Raw genomic sequence first — 25,930 nt, forward strand, 5'->3', positions numbered from 1 at the left:
GATGTCAGGTAGGCCTAAGGGACGCAACTCTGCACACTCTTCATTACATCAAGTGCCCGCGCTGTATATTTTCCATGTAGAGTAATAAAAACTAAGTTACCTCTGTTTTTTCTTCGGTGTTCGATGTCTTGGTTGTCAAAAAGTCTTCGTACTCCAAAGTCTAAAAGGTGAAGGTCGATGCTGGATCTTCCAAAGTGACAATCAAGTCAATTCACACTTGCCATTTTGGCCACATTTTATGACAGAGCCAAAAGCTTTCAAAAGCAGTTTAGAATGCACGAGGTCCGAAGGCTCCTAATTCATTCAGTTCTTGTAATCTCCAATACACGAAACACTTTTGAAAATATGAAAACGATAAGTGCTATTTGCGTTGGGGTTGAGGTTAAATATTCATGCGAATTGTGTTCCCTTTGTGTACTCTGTGGAGGATTGTTTTGTAACACCCGTGTTGGGCTCGTTAATCATTTGCTGTAAGCCCTGATCAAGAATGTCATCAATTGTCTGTATGTAGTTCTGTATTTAATAAATATCGAATCAAGCGTTATTCAATTCTTGAAGAGCACCACACCGTTGACATCTCTTAGACATGAGACATTGTCAAGTCAGTACATCCCTGCCATCCCCACGACCATGGGTTCGAGTTACGCAGATTGTTTTGTATCAAAATGTTAGTTTAATGTCAACACATAAGTCAAAGGAGTTAAAGACGATAGGTTCATATAGAAAAGGCTGCCCACTTTATCCTGGTAAGTGGGAATCGGGGACCTATGTAGAGGCTAGTCGAGACTCTGCAATTTGCAAATAGAATCTTATTTGATACGCAAATTCGTCATTTTCCGAAAATGATGTACGCCAAAATGACCTTTATATTATATTTTTCAAATCCATGTAATTTCATTTAAAATTGCATCATTGTTTGTCCTAGGAACGTGTCCTCTAGTTTTCGTTCTGCTATTGTAGAGTGAATTTTGACATCTATATTTGAGATTTGTGTTAGATGGTATTCGGGATTCAGGGGTGAGCAAATGAGACTCTGGGTGAAAAATTAATCAGGTGGTATTCGGGATTCATGGGGTGGGGTTGGCACTGGTTGGTATTGAGTACTCTGTAAATCACCTTTACTAATTTTGTACATGTTTTATATTCAGCAAGAGGGTTGTTCCGCCATGGGTGCAACTTTTTTGCATCAGGAGGAATAATATTTTATATTTGAAAAACATGTCTTTTGAAATATACAGTGGACACCCTTATTGATACATATATTCAGAACCTTGATCATGCAGCACTGAGGCCATGTTTATCCTCGCGATCGTGTATTTCACCGAAACGACAAGTCAACGACGTGCGTCAGTACGATCTGTCCTCCCACACCAAACTGACGCACAGAGACGTTACTGAATACTAATTTAAGCGGCGTTAAACTCACTCACTTATCCCCATCAAACGCTCAAGTCTTGTCATTTTATCTAAGATGCCCCAATTTGCTGCGCTGTTCCTTAACCCTATGATTGTGGGTTCGAATCCAGGTTCCATCCGGTTATGTTTCTAGGTTTGCCAGCACCATACCCATGCTCGTGGGTTTCACCAAAGTTGTAAAAGTTTTCGGGATTTCCTTCCACATTGAGCTGTCACGCCGAGATATAACTGAAATACTATTCCAAGCGGCGCAAAAACTCACTCACACTCATTGACCACTGCTATGTCACTCCATGGCCATCAAGTAAATGTTAAATATTTTTGTTCAAAATGTAGTCTTCATAATTGTTATTCTTTCCACAAAACACAATTATTGTAAATACATATTTTATTCTGATCATATTTTATACACATATTTCTGAGATCATGTCTTCATTTTACCCTATCACTACAGTAGAAATATATAGTTTCAAAATTTATAGACATTTCAAATCATAACAACCCTATATAACAACTTAAATTATAATGTATACACATATGCGTGAATATCACATACATGTGCAGAACAGGAACTTTGGACATTACGTCGTAAAGCATTACATGTACTGATTGAGAAGTAGTCTCCCTTCGGCTATAGCAGGATGTAATACTACTTGTGGCCTTTTTCAATCACCGTTTCTTTCCTCATTGCATGGAGTACAAAAATTCAATTTGTTTAACAAACATGAACCCTAAATTCGATTACAGCTGGTTAGTTAATAAGCTTAAAATTATGAAGGAGTTCAGGTACAGATATACGTCCTTGTTCGCGACAAGCCGTGCCTCCCTCTATCTCAATCAAACCAATTAAATGTGTAAACATTTCGACATTTCTAAAACGAAGGCACGGACGTATTAAGCATCGTCAAATCCTAACGTTTACAATATTCAACATTTATGATACAAATTCAGTGAATTAAACAAAGTTCTATACCTGATACTCCTACAAGACAAAGCGTTTCAGACAAAGGCAGATTGGTCAGCCACGTCAAATGAATAGGATATATACTGGACAAACCAGTTAGGGATCAATCCTGGGGATATTTATATAAATATTTTAGCTCACTCTTCACTACAAACAATATGCGCCAAAATATTCATGATCTCCATTTTTGTTCAGTTTATATACTACTCAAAGGAAGTTAAAGAACGCCCGACTTACAGTGAAGTTAGTAGAAGAAAAATGTCTCCTTACGTCTTTAGTTTGTTGTTGGTCTGTCAAAATAACTGTATCATGAAACTATTGTGTGTGTCGCTCGCAGTTTTCGCTGCTCGGAAAACTTTTCAGATACACAGTACATTGTTACCCAAATGACTCACTTTCCTGTCGTTCCAACAGTGTCAATCAAATAAGTAATTACCGCAGCACATTAGACCAATGGCCCTCTCAGTGTCGCACGCACAAGTGGATAATGTGCTGAATAACAAATGTACACGAAGTCAACATGGGACAGGCTTAATCGCCTTGCACACGAGCCCTAGTCGTAATCCTCCCTCAAGTCTCGTTTCTCGATCTCGTAATCTCGCCGAACCTTCAAATCTCGTCGGAACTTCTCGTAGGCAGTTTTCATGAACGCCAAACACTTTCTCTTCACGACGTCGCTGTGTTGGTCCGCTGTTTGTAAAGCTAGCTTGAACTTTGGATGTGGAGTAATTGATAATTCTAAAATTTTCGGCTCCACCGAATTCAATGTACATGCAATCACAGTATGTTCTTTGGTCACGTGACTAATTCTGAGAACCCCCGTAAACTGACATTCCTGGGAAGGGGGGTCACCGTATATAAGTTGTACTTTAGTAACACTGTCTTTGTCAAACGTTTGCATGATACTAGAGATAGTGTGAGCAAAGGCGCCCGCGTTCACACAACTTCGGGAACTACTTTTCTTCAGATCGACGATATAGAATTGTCCAGTTGAATCGTACGGCAATAATATCTCTAAGTTTCGGTCTCGGTTTGTACAACGCAGGGACAGAATCAGCTTCCGCTTCTCAGACTTCCGGCTATTGATGTATGTCACCTGATCCTCATGAATATTCATAACATAAAGTAGTCCCGGTGGGATCTCCTTCTTTTCATATACCAATGTATCCTTCCGTTGGTGCTGCGCTACGAAGCCTTTGAGTTTTACGAGGCACAGAAAGGACGCTGGCATAATTCTAGCGACGGTGGATAAGGAGGTCAAGGCCATGTCATCACTGCCCTCGGTGTTCAGAACTTTGAAGAAACCTGTAAAAGATGTGGTAAATCATTTACATATTAAGACTCTGGTTTGTTGTGGTTTTCTTAAATTCGTTAATATTCTAATACTGGCGTATTTAGTTTTTAAAAATCAATAATATGTACCTGATAGGATGATACAGTTATTCAGTGACGTTTGAACCTATTGGTACCGTCATAGACGTCGAGGCCCGTGCTGAATATAGATTCGCACATTTCGAAAAAATAATCTAACCCTTAAAAAAAACTTAACTTGGTCGAAACATGCGTGTTTTTATAGACTGACTGTGAAGTTTAAATCGCAACCACTCCTCCAACACTAGGCTTACTGCGTTAACCTCTTGTCAGCTGACGACATATTTTTATTTTCTAATAACTCAGTTGATTCTGCTAACATCCTTTGGATGAATTTACCCCAGTGAAAAAACCTTTCTGTTCAGTAAAAGCGAGGTCAGCTTTATTATTGAGGTTCGCAGCTCGAAGGAGATTTTATGAGCGTTTGTATCCCTTCAATTTGACATCATGGAGTGAACACCAGAACCACAAGACTGTGTATTGTGAACGCCACAGTGCGCATGTTCCTAAAATAAATGGCCCTTGCAGGAATCTGTTGTTTTCGTCTCTGGCTGTTTACAGTCTGGATCAAGTCTGCCGTGATATGGTTGTAATATATACACGGTAATGTTAGATAATCCATCACTTATAATTACACACGCGTGTGTCTGGATACACCAGCGAATGACTGCTTTATCATTTCCCGCTGAAAATTGTTTATGTGACCATTTACATGATCAGTTTTAATAAAGTTCGTACTGGATGAAATTCATATTTTAGGATACAAAAAAGTATTCGGCGACATTACCCGCACATTACTGTTATACTAAGGTACGTGACAGCACAACATTTATAATACTCAAAAGAAGTTAAGGAACACTCTTTTATTCCTTTAAGAAATTAAGGAACGATTCTTTTATATTACCATAGTTAATCTGTAATATCATCTTTAACTTCTTTAGAGTAGTATAGATATAATTTGTTAATTTGATTTGTAAGACTGGATACTGCTCAAGAAGTTGGTATAAATTCATTTAGTCGCCCGTGTTAACGCTATTAAAGGTATGGCTATTCTCAACATGACATACAGGCGAGTCCTGCTGCGGTATGGCGCGGCTGTTATAGACAACGTGTGCCCACACATCACTGTCAAAACACAGATGGCACGTGGAAACGTGCAAAGGCTGACCATTTCTTGCCACGTGTCACAGCAGGGATATTGTGTATATTTCACTATGCACACATATACCGTAATTCGATCTGAAGATTTGTGCACACGATGCGACTTTGTCGTACGACTGGACCTATCGGTTCTAGTTGGCGATTTTAGGTTGTATGCTGTTTTGACGAGGGCAGGCGCGCTAGCTTGACTGCTGCAACAATGTGTAAACATCACGAGTGTCACCTCACAATGATATTGCACAGTGACCCTGATATGATGGCTATAAGTGGCATCTGTGTCATTCAACAAAACACTTTCTTAGAAAAGGATGTCAGAGGTGTAGGTGACAGTTTGTAAACAGGTCTATTGTGACATCTTAGGGTGAGAGTTTTACAGAGAATGTAAAGTTAATTAGCGCAGTATCAGTGTTCTAAAGTAAAATATTGCTGTTGTAAATTCCACTGTCATGATTGATTAGAGGACACCACTGAACCGGTCGTCATTGATTAGAGGACACCACTGAACCGGTCGTCATTGATTAGAGGACACCACTGAACCGGTCGTCACTGATTGAGGACACCACTGAACCGGTCGTCATTGATTAGAGGACACCACTGAGGCGGTCGTCATTGATTGAGGACACCACTGAACCGGTCGTCATTGATTAGAGGACACCACTGAACCGGTCGTCACTGATTGAGGACACCACTGAACCGGTCGTCATTGATTAGAGGACACCACTGAACCGGTCGTCATTGATTAGAGGACACCACTGAACCGGTCGTCATTGATTAAAGGACACCACTGAACCGGTCGTCATTGATTAGAGGACACCACTGAGGCGGTCGTCACTGATTGAGGACACCACTGAGGCGGTCGTCACTGATTGAGGACACCACTGAGGCGGTCGTCACTGATTGAGGACACCACTGAGGCGGTCGTCACTGATTAGAGGAAACCACTGAGGCGGTCGTCATTGATTAGAGGACACCACTGAACCGGTCGTCATTGATTAGAGGACACCACTGAGGCGGTCGTCACTGATTGAGGACACCACTGAACCGGTCGTCATTGATTAGAGGACACCACTGAACCGGTCGTCATTGATTAAAGGACACCACTGAACCAGTCGTCATTGATTAAAGGACACCACTGAACCGGTCGTCATTGATTAGAGGACACCACTGAGGCGGTCGTCACTGATTGAGGACACCACTGGGGCGGTCGTCACTGATTGAGGACACCACTGAGGCGGTCGTCACTGATTGAGGACACCACTGAGGCGGTCGTCACTGATTAGAGGAAACCACTGAGGCGGTCGTCATTGATTAGAGGACACCACTGAACCGGTCGTCATTGATTAGAGGACACCACTGAACCGGTCGTCACTGATTGAGGACACCACTGAACCGGTCGTCATTGATTAGAGGACACCACTGAACCGGTCGTCATTGATTAAAGGACACCACTGAACCAGTCGTCATTGATTAAAGGACACCACTGAACCGGTCGTCATTGATTAGAGGACACCACTGAGGCGGTCGTCACTGATTGAGGACACCACTGAGGCGGTCGTCACTGATTGAGGACACCACTGAGGCAGTCGTCACTGATTGAGGACACCACTGAGGCGGTCGTCACTGATTGAGGACACCACTGAGGCGGTCGTCACTGATTAGAGGAAACCACTGAGGCGGTCGTCACTGATTGAGGACACCACTGAGGCGGTCGTCACTGATTAGAGGAAACCACTGAGGTGGTCGTCATTGATTAGAGGACACCACTGAGGCGGTCGTCATTGATTAAAGGACACCACTGAACCAGTCGTCATTGATTAAAGGACACCACTGAACCGGTCGTCATTGATTAGAGGACACCACTGAGGCGGTCGTCACTGATTGAGGACACCACTGGGGCGGTCGTCACTGATTGAGGACACCACTGAGGCGGTCGTCACTGATTGAGGACACCACTGAGGCGGTCGTCACTGATTAGAGGAAACCACTGAGGCGGTCGTCATTGATTAGAGGACACCACTGAACCGGTCGTCATTGATTAGAGGACACCACTGAACCGGTCGTCACTGATTGAGGACACCACTGAACCGGTCGTCATTGATTAGAGGACACCACTGAACCGGTCTTCATTGATTAAAGGACACCACTGAACCAGTCGTCATTGATTAAAGGACACCACTGAACCGGTCGTCATTGATTAGAGGACACCACTGAGGCGGTCGTCACTGATTGAGGACACCACTGAGGCGGTCGTCACTGATTGAGGACACCACTGAGGCAGTCGTCACTGATTGAGGACACCACTCAGGCGGTCGTCACTGATTGAGGACACCACTGAGGCGGTCGTCACTGATTAGAGGAAACCACTGAGGCGGTCGTCACTGATTGAGGACACCACTGAGGCGGTCGTCACTGATTAGAGGAAACCACTGAGGCGGTCGTCACTGATTAGAGGAAACCACTGAGGCGGTCGTCACTGATTGAGGACACCACTGAGGCGGTCGTCACTGATTGAGGACACCACTGAGGCGGTCGTCACTGATTGAGGACACCACTGAGGCAGTCGTCACTGATTGAGGACACCACTGAGGCGGTCGTCACTGATTAGAGAACACCACTGAGGCGGTCGTCATTGATTAGAGGAAACCACTGACGCAGTCCTGATCGATTAGAGAACACCATGCACCTGATGACGGACACTTTTGACCACGATGATTGAGGACACTTGTGAACACGGTGATGACGGACACTTGTGACAACGGTGATGACGGACACATGTGACCACGGTGATGACGGACACTTGTCACCGCCGTGATGACAGACACATGTGACCACGGTGATGACGGACACTTGTCACCGGTGATTGAGGACACTTGTGAAAACGGTGATGGCGGACACATGTGACAACGGTAATGACGGACACTTGTGACCACGGCGATGATGGACACTTGTGAAGCGAAATAATTACATAGTTTTCTAAGATAATAATGCTGAAATATGTACCTGCAGTTGAATATACGTTAGATGTGTAGTGGTCAGAACATTGATAAAATCGATTAAAGCAAAACAATGGCTGGTTCCCTGGCAGGATAATACTTCGTCCCTTATCTTATTTTTCCCAATATACCTCTACAAATTGTAATGTAAAATCCAAAAGGAGCCAAGAACAATGCTGAATTATCTGAAGAAATCGAGACTTGCCAAATCATTTGAAACTCGGGGTGAATTCAATTTTAATTTATTATCTAGGGTCTGTGAGACAGACAAATTGCCTGTGTTTGATTGCCCCAGATATTGCCGCTTTGAAATCACTGAAAGAACTGCACTACAGTGCGAGGTTTGGCGGAGTAACTTTGATGAATTGCTTTATTGTCCTCTTGTTTTATATGAAATATGCTTTTTGCACCTTTAAAGGTATACTAGTATGAGTTTGCGCGGTGCATCACACAAGGGTTAACTGAGAGCGCTATGTCGCATTTACACTGCGGGCGTAGCTCACCTCTAACAGAGATTGATGGGACCAGACGGGTGTCTGTGATAGATGATCTGTCACCTGTCGAAATCACTTACTGTTACTTAGATCGAATACCTGTGATAATTAATTCTCCCAAATTTTAGTATTTGACAGTGATTCGCTGTCAGCGATTTGTCAGTTTGTATTATTCTTCCATCCATCTCTTCTACTCTCTTCTCTAAATCAACTGCAATTACAAATTATATATATTTACAAGTTACTATCTTCTCTGTATATATAACTTTAACCTAGATTATTTTTTACATATATTTATTCACTTTTATGCACAATAACCGTTTTTCTTTCTTTGAATAGCGTGCAAAGTTTATGCAGGAGGTGACGTTAAAGGTTTAAGGACGTTTAACATCGCGTCCAAGATTATTGCACTTATATAGCGACGTGCATGTACGTGTGTGTGTTTGTATGGCTACTTGTACTTGTGCGGACTGATGCCGATTTATAGCGCTGCTCACTGAGATACCATGCCGCAGACACCATGCCACCCAGCCACAGTGTACTGACTCCGAGCCGACCAGTCCTTGTTTTAGCCCCTTTATCCCGAGCGCAAGACAGGATAACAACAAGTACCATCTTTTAACGTCTTTTGGTATGAAACGGCCGGGGATCGAACTCCGGACCTTCCGCTCTCCGAGCGGACGCTCTACCACTAGACAACGGAAGTGGTTACGTCGGCCTCAAACGTTTATCACCTGTTTGATTCCCAAGAGCATGGGTATGATGCTGACAAATCTGGAAACATAATAAGGATAAACTGGCATTCGAACCCCAATCATCAGTTGCTGTCACACCTAAGGGACGCAACTCTGCACAGCGAACTACGACCACATGTCTCCCCCATTGACCGTCAAACGTACGTAAGTTTACAAAGTCAGAGTTTCTATAATATACACATGGATGAAATAGCTATAATCTCAAATCGTTGTTCATTGTTCATGATATCAACCACTGGTTTGTCTGTGCTCCATGGCTGACAGGCCGCGAGGCTGGGACACTGCTGACGGATAAACAACTCGGTCACATACACACATACGGTTGATGCCAGCTAGCGACAATGAAGCGAACTCTCTATACATTTCAGATGGATCATTTTCACATTACTATATCTAATCCGCTACACGGACCTTAACGTCAAGCAGGAAACGCCTTTGAGGCTTGAAAGACTAACGCTTTAAACGTGTTACGCTTTATGGGACGATGGGAGAGTGTATAAAGGCACCACGGGAGGAGGTCAGGAGACATTTGACAGGTGGTGAAAGAGACGGGGCGCCACACCAGGTGTGAGGTCACCGACAGACGGAATCTTTGTAGAAGCAGAGGGGAAGTGGGTTTCTATATATCAAGGTGTGAGCGTTCAGAGCAGTCGGGAGCGGGGAGGGATGAAGAGTAAAGGCGAATGGTCACAATGATGCTTCTCACTCGGGGGCCATGCATTCACTGCCCGTGGTCAGCTTAAAATGACCTGTGAACATGACCAGCACAAAGACTTCAGCTATTAACTCTACTTGTCAAGAACGCTCCAACAAATTACTAGTCTATTCATAGTAAAGGTTGACCCGTCCCGACAGACAGCAAGGCCTTCGCGACAATATTGTCAAATACTGTCCAATTTGTTCTGTGGTAATTTCAAGAGAAAGTGTTTGCCACCATGATCTTCTCCGCACGAACGTGTGAATTTGTCAATCTACCACGCATCATAACACATTCACCTGATGTCAATATGGGGCAAAGGTCGTTCCGCGACGTTATTACTGTCTATTATCCATCATACACGATATATAGGTACTGGAGTTTAGGTTTCAGACGAATAAGTAATAAAAAAAGACCCCGGGATTTTATGGTATCGTATTAAATAAATAATAGCTAATACACGACATGACACGTGACTTGAGATTCATATGCCTGAGTAAACTCCTCACCTTATCTGACCTTTGCTAATCTGGGGATCAAAACAAGCGTGTCAAAAGGAGTTACCTGAGGCATACCTTATTCCAACTGGCGTGATGTCAATCTCGACTAATAAGTATTTAAGTACACTGTAGGGCAAAAGAAAGTATACACTTGAAATTTCGATTTGGCTAAACGTATTATAAACGTTACAAGGCTGAAAACACTCGTCGAAAAACTGAAAACTTAAGTTCAAAAACACAAATGTGATACTCTTATCAAATACATCTCCATAGAATAACTACAGTAAACTACGGTTATAACGAACACGCTTATAACGAAATGACGGATATAACGAACTTACTTTTTTGGTCCCGACTATTGCTGTCGTTATGCTGTATATGTACTTAAAACGAACTACGGTTATAACGAACTAAAATTAGTAGCCCATTTGAGTTCGTTTTAACCGTAGTTTACTGTATTTTCGTTTGTATTTTTTTAGTCACCATCAAACAGTGGTGTATATGTTTTTGCCCGGCTGTATATTTGTACTTTGCGATGGAATATCTCGATTGTGTAACAATTCAGTATTCGGCAGTAGTATTTATCATAAATATGTATGATGGATATATTTTGCTTATTCACGAATATATATGATACCACCTCGGAGGGATTAACTGTGATTTCTTGAGTGGCGAGTACAAGCGGTAGAACAGGACGTGAATGTTTACCCTTGTCGCGAACACCTGGCGTCATCACTGAGCCAGTGCTCCATCCAATAATTTACACCAGTATTTTGAATTTTATGTCCAATGGAATCTGTCTTTGCAGATAATCGAGACTGATTATTCTCTCGTATTTACGTTTTATATTAAATTACAAGTGTATATTCGTTAGATCTATTTCCGTTATGTCCAGAATTGTATAGATAGAGAAATAGACACACACACACACACACACACACACACACACACACACACACACACACACATGTGTAATGATAGGAAGATACAGATAAGTATTGATGGAAACATATAATCTGTGTAGGTGTTGATGTATTGATGGATACCAGGGGGATGGATATAGATACTGATAAAGACATCACAGTATCGTTGGATAACTTGTACCAGGAGATGGATGGATCTTGGGATAACGACAGAGATTTTATCGATAAATATCACTGGATAACTGGAACCAGTAGATGGATGGGTCCTGGGATAACGACCGAGATGTTATCGATAGATAAATATCACTTGATAACCTGTACCAGGAGATGAATGGATCCTGGGATAACGACCGAGATGTTATCGATAGATAAATATCACTGGATAACCTGTCCCAGGAGATGGATGGATTTTGAGATAACGACCGAGATGTTATCGATAGATAAGTATCACTGGATAACCTGTACCAGGAGATTTATGGATCCTGGGATAACGACCCAGATGTTATCGATAAATATCACTGGATAACTGGAACCAGTAGATGGATTGGTCCTGGGATAACGACCGAGATGTTATCGATAGATAAGTATCACTGGATTACCTGTACCAGGAGATGAATGGATCTTGGGATAACGACCGAGATGTTATCAATAGATAAATATGACTGGATAACTTGTGCCAGTAGATGGATGGATCCAGGAATAACAACCGAGATGTTATCAATAGATAAATATCACTGGATAACTTGTGCCAGTAGATGGATGGGTCCAGGAATAACGACCCAGATGTTATCGACAGATAAGTATCACTGGATAACTTGTGCCAGTAGATGGATGGGTCCAGGAATAACGACCCAGATGTTATCGACAGATAAGTATCACTGGATAACTTGTGCCAGTAGATGGATGGGTCCAGGAATAACGACCCAGATGTGATCGACAGATAAGTATCACTGGATAACTTGTGCCAGTAGATGGATGGGTCCAGGAATAACGACCCAGATGTTATCGACAGATAAGTATCACTGGATAACTTGTGCCAGGAGATGAATGGATCTTGGGATAACGACCCAGATGTTATCGACAGATAAGTATCACTGGATAACTTGTGCCAGTAGATGGATGGGTCCTGGAATAACGATCCAGATGTTATCGACAGATAAGTATCACTGGATAACTTGTGCCAGTAGATGGATGGGTCCAGGAATAACGACCCAGATGTTATCGACAGATAAGTATCACTGGATAACTTGTGCCAGTAGATGGATGGGTCCAGGAATAACGACCCAGATGTTATCGACAGATAAGTATCACTGGATAACTTGTGCCAGTAGATGGATGGGTCCAGGAATAACGACCCAGATGTTATCGACAGATAAGTATCACTGGATAACTTGTGCCAGTAGATGGATGGGTCCAGGAATAACGACCCAGATGTGATCGACAGATAAGTATCACTGGATAACTTGTGCCAGTAGATGGATGGGTCCAGGAATAACGACCCAGATGTTATCGACAGATAAGTATCACTGGATAACTTGTGCCAGTAGATGGATGGGTCCAGGAATAACGATCCAGATGTTATCGACAGATAAGTATCACTGGATAACTTGTGCCAGTAGATGGATGGGTCCAGGAATAACGACCCAGATGTGATCGACAGATAAGTATCACTGGATAACTGGAACCAGATGATGGATGATGGGCAAATGCAGAGATGTCATAGACATACAGGTATTTGTGGATCAGAGATGGATATATACATAAATATTATCTTTTAAACTAAAAAAGAAACCTGAAGAAAGACAATATTCAATAATCCAAACACAAAACCCATTTCCGCCTTAAGAACCCCATACTTCTCCCCTGCCTATTGAGTGTTGCGATAGCGAGAAACAGATTACCCCTACGTTGAAGGGCCATAATTACCCGAAAACTGTTCCCCATTGTTAGGTTAGGGGATGTAGTGGCGTCTTCTTACAACTGCAACTCCTCGAGGAAACGGGGGGGGGGGGGGGGGGGGGGGGGGGGCGCTGGGTCACCCCAACATTCCTTCCACAGTTAATGTTCGCTCATATAGCGTGTTTTGTCAGGTGTAAACACGGCTGCTGTCATAAGCCATTGTCACTGTGGCCGGTGTGATCCCTCCAACGCCACTGTTATCGGATTGTTTTTCTATCGGGTTTCCCATTTGTCTGATTCGCGAGCATGACTCGGCAGCACGGACACAAGGTAGGGTTACAGTGTTTAGATTCATAAGTGCTAATATTTGACTGAGGAAACGAAGCCGGGAGACATCACATTGTAGCCATGCATATTGATTACGTGAAATCTGTGCACTGCAATCAGCGGGATCGTCTTCGTGTGCAATAACATGTCAGCTTACATTAGTAGTTCACTTGAGCATTCCCCGCTACGGAGTTCAATATACACTCTAATCAATCATATGACACGTCAGATTGTTGATCCTCAAAGCCGAGTCAATATTATAGTTTTATCGATGAGTTTAATCAATCCGATCACGAACGGAACGGGTATGCATGGGTGGGGCATAGATTTACAGTCTCTCTGAGTCATAGATCACACAGACACAACTACATACATACACTTACTAAGGTAAATCACGAAGGCCCACATACCCAATAGGAATATTATTATTACGATGTAAATTATATTAACAGTTACTTATAACTGTAGCCAATACTGTTGCATTGGCATTTCAGAACTAGGTAAGTAACAGAAGAGACAAGATACATTATGGGTAACGCTTCTTTATTCTATTATATTACTCTTATGTTAATAATCTTGTTTTTCTTTCTTTGTACTGTGCGTCTCAACACCCATATACTATCTGCTCCGATTGACAACCCGCTTTTACTGGACACATCATTTCAATGCTGTGCAGGACGACCCACGACATCTTCCCCCAGCTCCGACCCACCCGTCACCGATGGCCACGTGTACGCCGCATAACTCCACACACACACGCCCCCCCCCCCCCCCCCATCCCCACCCCCAACCCCTAGCTCGATCCAACTCTCTACACCAACCCACGAGTACGCCTCGTACCCCCCTCACATACACGCCCTCCCCCACCCCACCCCCAGCTCGATCCACCTCTCTTCACCAACCCACGAGTATGCCGCGAAACCCCAACACCAACCCCATAATCCAGCCCTCCGCACCAGCTCACCCATTCATTAATTTCCTTCACAAAATATTAACGCAAAGTATCTTTTGAAGTATTGCACTTAATCTGTTTTAACAGAGTTATCTGTGCATTTCCAAGCACATCACTCTCAACCCGCCCCCTCGATTACTCGATTAGAACCTACCTGGGTAATGTTCCGGAATGACGACGTAGGGTCCGACCTCCCTCTCCCTTCCTCTGGGTCCCGGGTCACGACGCACGTTCCGCGAAAACACCCTCGTCAGCTTCACTTCCTTATACAGGAGCAGCGGTTGTTGGAAGTTGAATCCTTCACTTCCTTCCCCATTACTCTGTACCACATCCTCCTCGCAGATCTTCACAATCTGGGGTAGCCGGTTGTCCTCAAGGATCTCCCGTAACCTCTGGTTGTGGTCCCCCCACACGCAGGACAAGCCAGACCCGGGAGTATTAGGGGACATGTAACTGTTCCCAAACGACGACAGCTCTGCTGTGGGCTTGACGGCGTCCCCTGTGTGATGCATATTCCCACACTAGTCACCTCACGCCGGGACTACAACTTATCATTAGCAGTCGACTTCACCCAGCCGGAGTACCATGGGTCGTCCCAAAGCTGGTTATAACAGTAACTATCCGTCCTTATCAGTGTCGAGAAGCCCCAGTCCCTCAAGCTACTTTGACGACTTAACGACCAAGGAACAACTCGACCATGACGCTGCTATTTTCCCCTTCATTATGAGAAGTGTGAGTGCCGGGTACATGCACGATCACCGCATTTATACGTAACAAGACCGGGCGAAGACGACCGCCCTGTCTCACCCCAACACCCGGATTTGCGACGTGAAGCAAATCACCCCTTGCTGTCTCGCTAAGCAGCTCCGCTGTTTGTTAGCAAATCAACCTTCCGAACCCTCAATAACTGCAGACGAAACCCGTCTATGCAAATTAAAGGTAGTCAGAACGCGTCATATTTTTTATCCTTTCCGCCCTACGCGTCTATTATATAGCTGACAGAACACACGAGGCACTTTCTCCTGCTTAGATCTCGACTGCCTTTATGCCACAGCTATATTTACCCTTATCGTCAATGTAATCGTGTTTAAATAGCTTCTATAGGTCTCTGTGTTGTTGATTTCTCTCACCGGTTCTCAACAGAACCACCTACAGACACGCATGAGAATTTCTCAGATACAGGTGTGCTATGCTTTGTCATTGAACTCTTCTCTCTGTTAATAATATCTATCGCTGAGATCCCCTCACTGTTATAGGATTGTTAGGGTCCCATTTACGACCTGGATCAACCACGTACTTACAATTACATTTATGTTTGACGTAGCCCTTTATTGTATTTCAAGTAAGGCAATATGTATTTTGTTATTCTATTTTACTATGTCGTGCTGAATATATTTTACTTCTAACCCCAAAATCTGTATCGATATGTATCTTGCTGGATTTCCTTTTAGTTCCTCCTCCTAAATGTGTACTGTATATTGTGACGTTTTCAGGTTAACTTGTAGACCTGGGCCCACTTGCATAAAGCGATCTCAGCGCTACGACTTTTGTACATCTATGTTAGAGTATGGGCGTAGAGATAATATGGCTTTGTGCAAGTGGTCCATGTACTCTCCTCTGGAGGAAGGAGTACAGACATTCCCGAACTATACATAGCTCTATTGTCCACATGACCTCGAGAAGCTAAAATATCGAAATCTTTCCTGGATATATTAAAAATGAATCATCAAATTATAACGATTTGAAACTGGGCCCCGTCCCACAAGCCAATCATAGCGCTACGTCTGTCGTAAGTCAATGTTAAAGTATGTGGATTACAATCACCTTAGCGCTGTGACTGTTTTGTGGAACGAGGCCCTTATCTGGTTTGCACTAGATAAAAAAAAGATAAAGCTAAAATCCGCCAACAGGTTTTATCTACGAGATATTTTGCAACTTTAAAATTTGACTTTAACTTACCCTACCTGCTCCTTCACTTCCGAGTACAGCATCGCTTAGTAATTACCTTTGATATAAACACCCATAGACTATATATATATATATCTATTCATCGAGTTTAATTTATTTTCGAAACATAAATGTGAGAAATTCTGCAACAAAAAATGACAACTTGTGAACTACTGAAGCTGAAACATATGACAAGATGCAACCAACCTTTTCAACACACTACGTTTTCAATGAACACAAATGCCCTCGCAGATCAAGACGACATACATATCAACACATCTGTATATGCATTACAGCAGATGCAATTACTCACGGTAGATGCATTCACTCATGGTAATATCTGAAGATACTAAATGCATCATTATAACCAACAATCATTGACAAGGTTAAATTATATACTTGTAGTTGATATACAGTGCGAAAGTTGAATGGGAAACGTGGAATGGGAAATATTCCACCCTACTGGCTTGTCAGCATCATACCCGTGCTCGTGGGTTTCACAGTACTAGAAAAGGTCAAGGAAGAAAATCACACACACACACACACACACACACACACACACACACACACACACACACACACACACACACACACACACACACACACACACACACACACACACACACACACAACAAAAACAACAACCAAACAGACCATGTGCCTCCTACATCCGAGTCTCAGACATAGCAATGTCATCATGGACGCCAAGACCACGTGCCTTCTACATCCGTGTCTCAGATATAGTAACGCATTCATGGACGGACGTCAAGACCACGTGCCTCCTACATCAGTGTTTCAGACATAGTAACGCCGTCATGGACGTCAAGACCACGTGCCTCCTACATGCGTGTCTCAGACACAGCAATGTCATCATGGACCTCAAGACCACGTGCCTCCTACATCCGTGCCTCAAACACAGCAATGTCATAATGGACGTCAAGACCACGTGCCTCCTACATCCGTGTCTCAGACATAGCAATGTCATCATGGACGTCAAGATCACGTGTCTCCCCTACATCCGTGTCTCAGACATTGCAATGTCATCATGGACGTCAAGACCACGTGCCACCTACATCCGTGTCTCGGACATAGCAATGTCAGTATGGACGCCAAGATCACGTGTCTCCCCTACATCCGTGTCTCAGACATAGAAATGTCATAATGGACGTCAAGACCACGTGCCACCTACATCCGTGTCTCAGACATAGCAATGTCATCATGGAAGTCAAGACCACGCGTCTCCAGCATCCGTGTCTCAGACACAGCAATGTTATTTTGGACGTCAAGACCATGTGCCCCCCTACAGTAGTAGCAGCAGCAGCGGTTGTAGTTGTAGTTGATTATTACCGTCATCATTATAATACTACCTCTTAAACCTTTTATTTGAAGCCTTGTGCCAACATGTATTCTTCTTACTCCCGTGATCCTTTGAGAGATGTGACAACTGTACTCTCTATACAGCTACCCTGCCAAACATTGCTTCTCGACAACAAAAGTACACGCTCAAGTCGTCGCATTTGAAAAACCCATTATTTCTACATAAAACGTGCCACGTTTGAAGCAATACTTTGGGTGTGTGTGAGAAAATATGTATATACTTACCTTGACGCGTTTGTACAATATCAGGAATAACTTAGCTGTTCTTGAGGAGTGTAAGATAACACTGCGCTAAGGGGCTTTCACGTGTGTAGCAAATATTTGGTCAAATGAGGTTCACCTTCATTGTTGTAATACATAGTCTTTCTTTATAAGTCCCAGTAGTGTATGTTTATGTGTGCTTGGAACGATGGTTCTCAGTGCAAGGACATTTATTGAATGAGTCTCTTGCACGTATAAATCACATAGCGAGTGTCGGTTGTGGAATATTTATTGAACAGAAAGGACAAATATATACAATTTCATTTTCATTTTTGAACCAAATAATATTTTTTCTGCCGTCATGTGGAAATGAACGTGGAATAAGAGGATATGTCCGTGGTTTTATGTTAAATACGTTTTTTTACTTTTTACAAATCGGATGACAGAGAACATGTCTGACAAAAAATATATGATAATAATAATAATCTCCTTTCCATGGATGACCTTAAACATATTGTCAATGGAGGATCCACACTAAGAAACAGATTCTTATTGTCGAGTCCTTTTCTATTGTCCTTTGGACTCGACAAATGCAACATTTTTCATCTGAAACTTGGCATGGTAGAAGAGGGAGGATCGGTCAGTTTACTTGGGGGAGGAGTTATTGGCCATCTCGTGGGAGGTCAGGCCTATACGTACTCAAAATGCTCATATCAAGGAAAAACTTAGGACAGAGTACAAATGTAGACTAAAGAAAGTCTGGAGTTGAGAGCTGAACGCTCGGAATGAAATTAAAGCCACAAATACTTATGCTGCACCTGTTCTTTCATATTCTTTTGGTGTTGGTGAATGGACACAACAAGAAACTCGGGGTACTGATAAGGTGAGGTGAAATGGGGTTTAACGTCGCGTCCAAGATTATTGCACTTATATAGCGACGTGCATGTACGTGTGTGTGTTTGTGTGGCTGCTTGTACTAGTCCGGACTGATGCCGATTTATAGTGCTAGCACACTGAGATACCATGCCGCAGTTTAACATGAATACCCCACTCAGACTCCGAGCCGACCAGTCCTTGTTTTAGCCCCTTAATGCCGAGCGCCAGACAGGGTAACAACAAGTACCATCTTTTAAGGTCTTTTGGTATGACGCGGTCGGGATCGAACCCCGGACCTTCCGCTCTCCGGGCGGACGTTCTACCACTAGACCACGGTGGCGGTCACGGGGGTACTGACAAACTCACACGAAGAACCATGGTAGACAATGGATCCCACCACCATCTCTCATCCCACAATCGCTTATAATTACGGATCATAATGTGAGGGCGTGGTCTGATTAATGTGGAGGCTCTTCATGATAGAATTGCTTTGTGCACTTTTGCACATAAATATTTGACTGATGATCCTCTTGTAAACTAAGTCAAGACACATGATGAAAACAAGGTATTCCACATTTATCTTAAACGAGCCAAGGATGTGGGACATAATCTCAATGTCAATGTTGATTTTGTTGATGGTTCTGTACTGCTGGACAGTACAGAAATGAGTGTCAACCAAGCGAAGTGTCATATCCAATCGGCCCAGGCTCAGTTTTTCAAGGAGAGGCTATCTGAACGACTACTGCGTCGAGTTTATGTACAGTGTGTTGAGGGGATCAGCAACCATTTGGATGAAGTCGGCTGGCCTGAAAAGTGAAACCGAAGAGCTTTCTGTTTGCTGCTCAGGACCAGTCACTTCACACTCGAAACCGTCAATGTGTGTAATTGAAAATTACTAATACAAAATTCTTTGGAATAGGCCCATTTACAGCCTCTGACCTATTCAGGCCAACAAGCCTGACATTTTGCTTTTTGATAAATCCAATGAAATCAATATTATCGTTGAACTTCTGTCCCTTTTGACACTCATGTGATTGACAAGATTCAGGAAAAACATGGCAAATATGCGGACCTCGCTTTCGAAATGTCTAGCTTTTTCACAAGTGCCATGTTGTCCGACTCCTGATTGTTCTCGTTGCCTTAGTCTGTTGACTGACATTGGAAGAGTACCCGGTTTTGCTGCCAGGAATACAGTCCTTCAGACAATCTGGGTAATGCAGAAGGCTGCAGTGTTGGGGAGTCTTCACATTCTCCGAAAAGTTCTGGGTGGGTTTGACTAGGCAGCGCTTCCTGGAAGAAATCTCATTCGCTGTCTGGGCTGCGTGTAGAGGGGGCAATGGCCCTGAGCTGATGATGAGCCCAACCAACCTGACTGTGCCAGGGTCACCCAAACCCTTTTGCTGCATTTTTTATTTTTCTGCATTTAATCTGTTCATAAAAATAGTTAAATATTCCATTATGTAGGTAGGTAGGTGGATAGGTTGGTGGATGGGTAGATGGATGGGTTGGTGGATAAGTGGATGGGTGGGTTGGCTGATAAGTGGATGGTTGGGTGGGTATTACGCGGGTTGATGGGTAAGTAGGTGGGTTTTAGGCAGGTAGGTGGGAAGGTAGGTAGGTAGGTGGGCTGGAGCGTGTGTTGTTAGGTAGATGGGTAGATAGGTAGGTGGATGGGTAGGTGGGTGCATGGGTAGATAGGTAGGGTGGGTGGGTGTACAGGGAGTTTGGTGGGAGGATTGGTAGCTGGGTGGGTAGATAGGTAGGGTTGGTGGGTGTACAGGGAGTTTGGTGGGAGAATTGGTAGCTGGGTGGGTAGATAGGTAGGGTGGGTGGATGTACATGGAGTTTGGTGGGGGGATTGGTAGCTGGGTGGGTAGATAGGTAGGGTTGGTGGGTGTACAGGGAGTTTGGTGGGAGGATTGGTAGCTGGGTGGGTAGATAGGTAGATAGATAGGGTGGGTGGGTGTACAGGGAGTTTGGTGGGAGGATTGGTAGCTGGGTGGGTAGATAGGTAGGGTGGGTGGATGTACAGGGGGTTTGGTGGGAGAATTGGTAGCTGGGTGGGTAGATAGGTAGGGTGGGTGGATGTACAGGGAGTTTGGTGGGAGGATTGGTAGCTGGGTGGGTAGATAGGTAGGGTGGGTGGGTGTACAGGGAGTTTGGTGGGAGGATTGGTAGCTGGGTGGGTAGATAGGTAGGGTTGGTGGGTGTACAGGGGGTTTGGTGGGAGGATTGGTAGCTGGGTGGGTAGATAGGTAGGGTGGGTGGGTGTACAGGGAGTTTGGTGGGAGGATTGGTAGCTGGGTGGGTAGATAGGTAGGGTTGGTGGGTGTACAGGGAGTTTGGTGGGAGAATTGGTAGCTGGGTGGGTAGATAGGTAGGGTGGGTGGATGTACAGGGAGTTTGGTGGGAGGATTGGTAGCTGGGTGGGTAGATAGGTAGGGTTGGTGGGTGTACAGGGAGTTTGGTGGGAGAATTGGTAGCTGGGTGGGTAGATAGGTAGGGTGGGTGGATGTACAGGGAGTTTGGTGGGAGGATTGGTAGCTGGGTGGGTAGATAGGTAGGGTTGGTGGGTGTACAGGGAGTTTGGTGGGAGAATTGGTAGCTGGGTGGGTAGATAGGTAGGGTGGGTGGGTGTACAGGGAGTTTGGTGGGAGGATTGGTAGCTGGGTGGGTAGATAGGTAGGGTTGGTGGGTGTACAGGGAGTTTGGTGGGAGAATTGGTAGCTGGGTGGGTAGATAGGTAGGGTGGGTGGATGTACATGGAGTTTGGTGGGAGGATTGGTAGCTGGGTGGGTAGATAGGTAGGGTTGGTGGGTGTACAGGGAGTTTGGTGGGAGAATTGGTAGCTGGGTGGGTAGATAGGTAGGGTGGGTGGATGTACAGGGAGTTTGGTGGGAGGATTGGTAGCTGGGTGGGTAGATAGGTAGGGTTGGTGGGTGTACAGGGAGTTTGGTGGGAGAATTGGTAGCTGGGTGGGTAGATAGGTAGGGTGGGTGGGTGTACAGGGAGTTTGGTGGGAGGATTGGTAGCTGAGTGGGTAGATAGGTAGGGTGGGTGGATGTACAGGGGGTTTGGTGGGAGGATTGGCAGCTGGGTGGGTAGATAGGTAGGGTGGGTGGGTGTACAGGGAGTTTGGTGGGAGAATTGGTAGCTGGGTGGGTAGATAGGTAGGGTGGGTGGATGTACAGGGAGTTTGGTGGGAGGATTGGTAGCTGGGTGGGTAGATAGGTAGGGTTGGTGGGTGTACAGGGAGTTTGGTGGGAGGATTGGTAGCTGGGTGGGTAGATAGGTAGGGTGGGTGGATGTACATGGAGTTTGGTGGGAGGATTGGTAGCTGGGTGGGTAGATAGGTAGGGTTGGTGGGTGTACAGGGAGTTTGGTGGGAGAATTGGTAGCTGGGTGGGTAGATAGGTAGGGTGGGTGGGTGTACAGGGAGTTTGGTGGGAGAATTGGTAGCTGGGTGGGTAGATAGGTAGGGTGGGTGGGTGTACAGGGAGTTTGGTGGGAGGATTGGTAGCTGAGTGGGTAGATAGGTAGGGTGGGTGGATGTACAGGGGGTTTGGTGGGAGGATTGGTAGCTGGGTGGGTAGATAGGTAGGGTTGGTGGGTGTACAGGGAGTTTGGTGGGAGAATTGGTAGCTGGGTGCGTAGATAGGTAGGGTGGGTGGATGTACAGGGAGTTTGGTGGGAGGATTGGTAGCTGGGTGGGTAGATAGGTAGGGTTGGTGGGTGTACAGGGAGTTTGGTGGGAGAATTGGTAGCTGGGTGGGTAGATAGGTAGGGTGGGTGGGTGTACAGGGAGTTTGGTGGGAGAATTGGTAGCTGGGTGGGTAGATAGGTAGGGTGGGTGGGTGTACAGGGAGTTTGGTGGGAGGATTGGTAGCTGAGTGGGTAGATAGGTAGGGTGGGTGGATGTACAGGGGGTTTGGTGGGAGGATTGGCAGCTGGGTGGGTAGATAGGTAGGGTGGGTGGGTGTACAGGGAGTTTGGTGGGAGAATTGGTAGCTGGGTGGGTAGATAGGTAGGGTGGGTGGGTGTACAGGGAGTTTGGTGGGAGGATTGGTAGCTGGGTGGGTAGATAGGTAGGGTTGGTGGGTGTACAGGGAGTTTGGTGGGAGAATTGGTAGCTGGGTGGGTAGATAGGTAGGGTGGGTGGATGTACATGGAGTTTGGTGGGAGGATTGGTAGCTGGGTGGGTAGATAGGTAGGGTTGGTGGGTGTACAGGGAGTTTGGTGGGAGAATTGGTAGCTGGATGGGTAGATAGGTAGGGTGGGTGGATGTACAGGGAGTTTGGTGGGAGGATTGGTAGCTGGGTGGGTAGATAGGTAGGGTTGGTGGGTGTACAGGGAGTTTGGTGGGAGAATTGGTAGCTGGGTGGGTAGATAGGTAGGGTGGGTGGGTGTACAGGGTGTTTGGTGGGAGAATTGGTAGCTGGGTGGGTAGATAGGTAGGGTGGGTGGGTGTACAGGGAGTTTGGTGGGAGGATTGGTAGCTGAGTGGGTAGATAGGTAGGGTGGGTGGATGTACAGGGGGTTTGGTGGGAGGATTGGCAGCTGGGTGGGTAGATAGGTAGGGTGGGTGGGTGTACAGGGAGTTTGGTGGGAGAATTGGTAGCTGGGTGGGTAGATAGGTAGGGTTGGTGGGTGTACAGGGAGTTTGGTGGGAGAATTGGTAGCTGGGTGGGTAGATAGGTAGGGTGGGTGGATGTACATGGAGTTTGGTGGGAGGATTGGTAGCTGGGTGGGTAGATAGGTAGGGTTGGTGGGTGTACAGGGAGTTTGGTGGGAGGATTGGTAGCTGGGTGGGTAGATAGGTAGGGTGGGTGGGTGTACAGGGAGTTTGGTGGGAGAATTGGTAGCTGGGTGGGTAGATAGGTAGGGTGGGTGGGTGTACAGGGAGTTTGGTGGGAGGATTGGTAGCTGAGTGGGTAGATAGGTAGGGTGGGTGGATGTACAGGGGGTTTGGTGGGAGGATTGGCAGCTGGGTGGGTAGATAGGTAGGGTGGGTGGGTGTACAGGGAGTTTGGTGGGAGAATTGGTAGCTGGGTGGGTAGATAGGTAGGGTGGGTGGGTGTACAGGGAGTTTGGTGGGAGGATTGGTAGCTGGGTGGGTAGATAGGTAGGGTTGGTGGGTGTACAGGGAGTTTGGTGGGAGAATTGGTAGCTGGGTGGGTAGATAGGTAGGGTGGGTGGATGTACATGGAGTTTGGTGGGAGGATTGGTAGCTGGGTGGGTAGATAGGTAGGGTTGGTGGGTGTACAGGGAGTTTGGTGGGAGAATTGGTAGCTGGATGGGTAGATAGGTAGGGTGGGTGGATGTACAGGGAGTTTGGTGGGAGGATTGGTAGCTGGGTGGGTAGATAGGTAGGGTTGGTGGGTGTACAGGGAGTTTGGTGGGAGAATTGGTAGCTGGGTGGGTAGATAGGTAGGGTGGGTGGGTGTACAGGGTGTTTGGTGGGAGAATTGGTAGCTGGGTGGGTAGATAGGTAGGGTGGGTGGGTGTACAGGGAGTTTGGTGGGAGGATTGGTAGCTGAGTGGGTAGATAGGTAGGGTGGGTGGATGTACAGGGGGTTTGGTGGGAGGATTGGCAGCTGGGTGGGTAGATAGGTAGGGTGGGTGGGTGTACAGGGAGTTTGGTGGGAGAATTGGTAGCTGGGTGGGTAGATAGGTAGGGTTGGTGGGTGTACAGGGAGTTTGGTGGGAGAATTGGTAGCTGGGTGGGTAGATAGGTAGGGTGGGTGGATGTACATGGAGTTTGGTGGGAGGATTGGTAGCTGGGTGGGTAGATAGGTAGGGTTGGTGGGTGTACAGGGAGTTTGGTGGGAGGATTGGTAGCTGGGTGGGTAGATAGGTAGGGTGGGTGGATGTACATGGAGTTTGGTGGGAGGATTGGTAGCTGGGTGGGTAGATAGGTAGGGTTGGTGGGTGTACAGGGAGTTTGGTGGGAGGATTGGTAGCTGGGTGGGTAGATAGGTAGGGTGGGTGGATGTACATGGAGTTTGGTGGGAGGATTGGTAGCTGGGTGGGTAGATAGGTAGGGTTGGTGGGTGTACAGGGAGTTTGGTGGGAGAATTGGTAGCTGGGTGGGTAGATAGGTAGGGTGGGTGGGTGTACAGGGAGTTTGGTGGGAGAATTGGTAGCTGGGTGGGTAGATAGGTAGGGTGGGTGGGTGTACAGGGAGTTTGGTGGGAGGATTGGTAGCTGAGTGGGTAGATAGGTAGGGTGGGTGGATGTACAGGGGGTTTGGTGGGAGGATTGGTAGCTGGGTGGGTAGATAGGTAGGGTGGGTGGGTGTACAGGGAGTTTGGTGGGAGAATTGGTAGCTGGGTGGGTAGATAGGTAGGGTTGGTGGGTGTACAGGGAGTTTGGTGGGAGAATTGGTAGCTGGGTGCGTATATAGGTAAGGTGGGTGGGTGTACAGGGAGTTTGGTGGGAGAATTGGTAGCTGGGTGGGTAGATAGGTAGGGTGGGTGGATGTACATGGAGTTTGGTGGGAGGATTGGTAGCTGGGTGGGTAGATAGGTAGGGTGGGTGGGTGTACAGGGAGTTTGGTGGGAGAATTGGTAGCTGGGTGGGTAGATAGGTAGGGTGGGTGGGTGTACAGGGAGTTTGGTGGGAGAATTGGTAGCTGGGTGGGTAGATAGATAGGGTTGGTGGGTATACAGGGAGTTTGGTGGGAGGATTGGTAGCTGGGTGGGTAGATAGGTAGGGTGGGTGGATATACAGGGAGTTTGGTGGGAGAATTGGTAGCTGGGTGGGTAGATAGGTAGGGTGGGTGGGTGTACAGGGAGTTTGGTGGGAGAATTGGTAGCTGGGTGGGTAGATAGGTAGGGTGGGTGGGTGTACAGGGAGTTTGGTGGGAGGATTGGTAGCTGAGTGGGTAGATAGGTAGGGTGGGTGGATGTACAGGGGGTTTGGTGGGAGGATTGGTAGCTGGGTGGGTAGATAGGTAGGGTGGGTGGGTGTACAGGGAGTTTGGTGGGAGAATTGGTAGCTGGGTGGGTAGATAGGTAGGGTTGGTGGGTGTACAGGGAGTTTGGTGGGAGAATTGGTAGCTGGGTGCGTAGATAGGTA

General features: G+C 45.8%; 1 protein-coding gene across 1 annotated transcript; it reads right to left on the reverse strand.

Annotated features, from left to right (window-relative positions):
- Positions 1 to 1,823: 1,823 nt before the first annotated feature.
- Positions 1,824 to 15,336, reverse strand: LOC139479045 (uncharacterized). The gene is made up of 2 exons (XM_071261791.1): positions 14,607 to 15,336; positions 1,824 to 3,685 (listed from the first exon to the last, which is right to left on the reverse strand). Exons 1-2 carry the CDS (start codon positions 14,962 to 14,964, stop codon positions 2,934 to 2,936), a joined length of 1,110 nt encoding a protein of 369 aa, XP_071117892.1. The 5' UTR covers positions 14,965 to 15,336; the 3' UTR covers positions 1,824 to 2,933.
- Positions 15,337 to 25,930: the final 10,594 nt, after the last annotated feature.

This window comes from Haliotis cracherodii, unplaced genomic scaffold, assembly GCF_022045235.1.
Source record: "Haliotis cracherodii isolate W230 unplaced genomic scaffold, xgHalCrac1.p SCAF_4, whole genome shotgun sequence".
Classification (NCBI taxonomy): Eukaryota; Metazoa; Mollusca; class Gastropoda; order Lepetellida; family Haliotidae; genus Haliotis; species Haliotis cracherodii.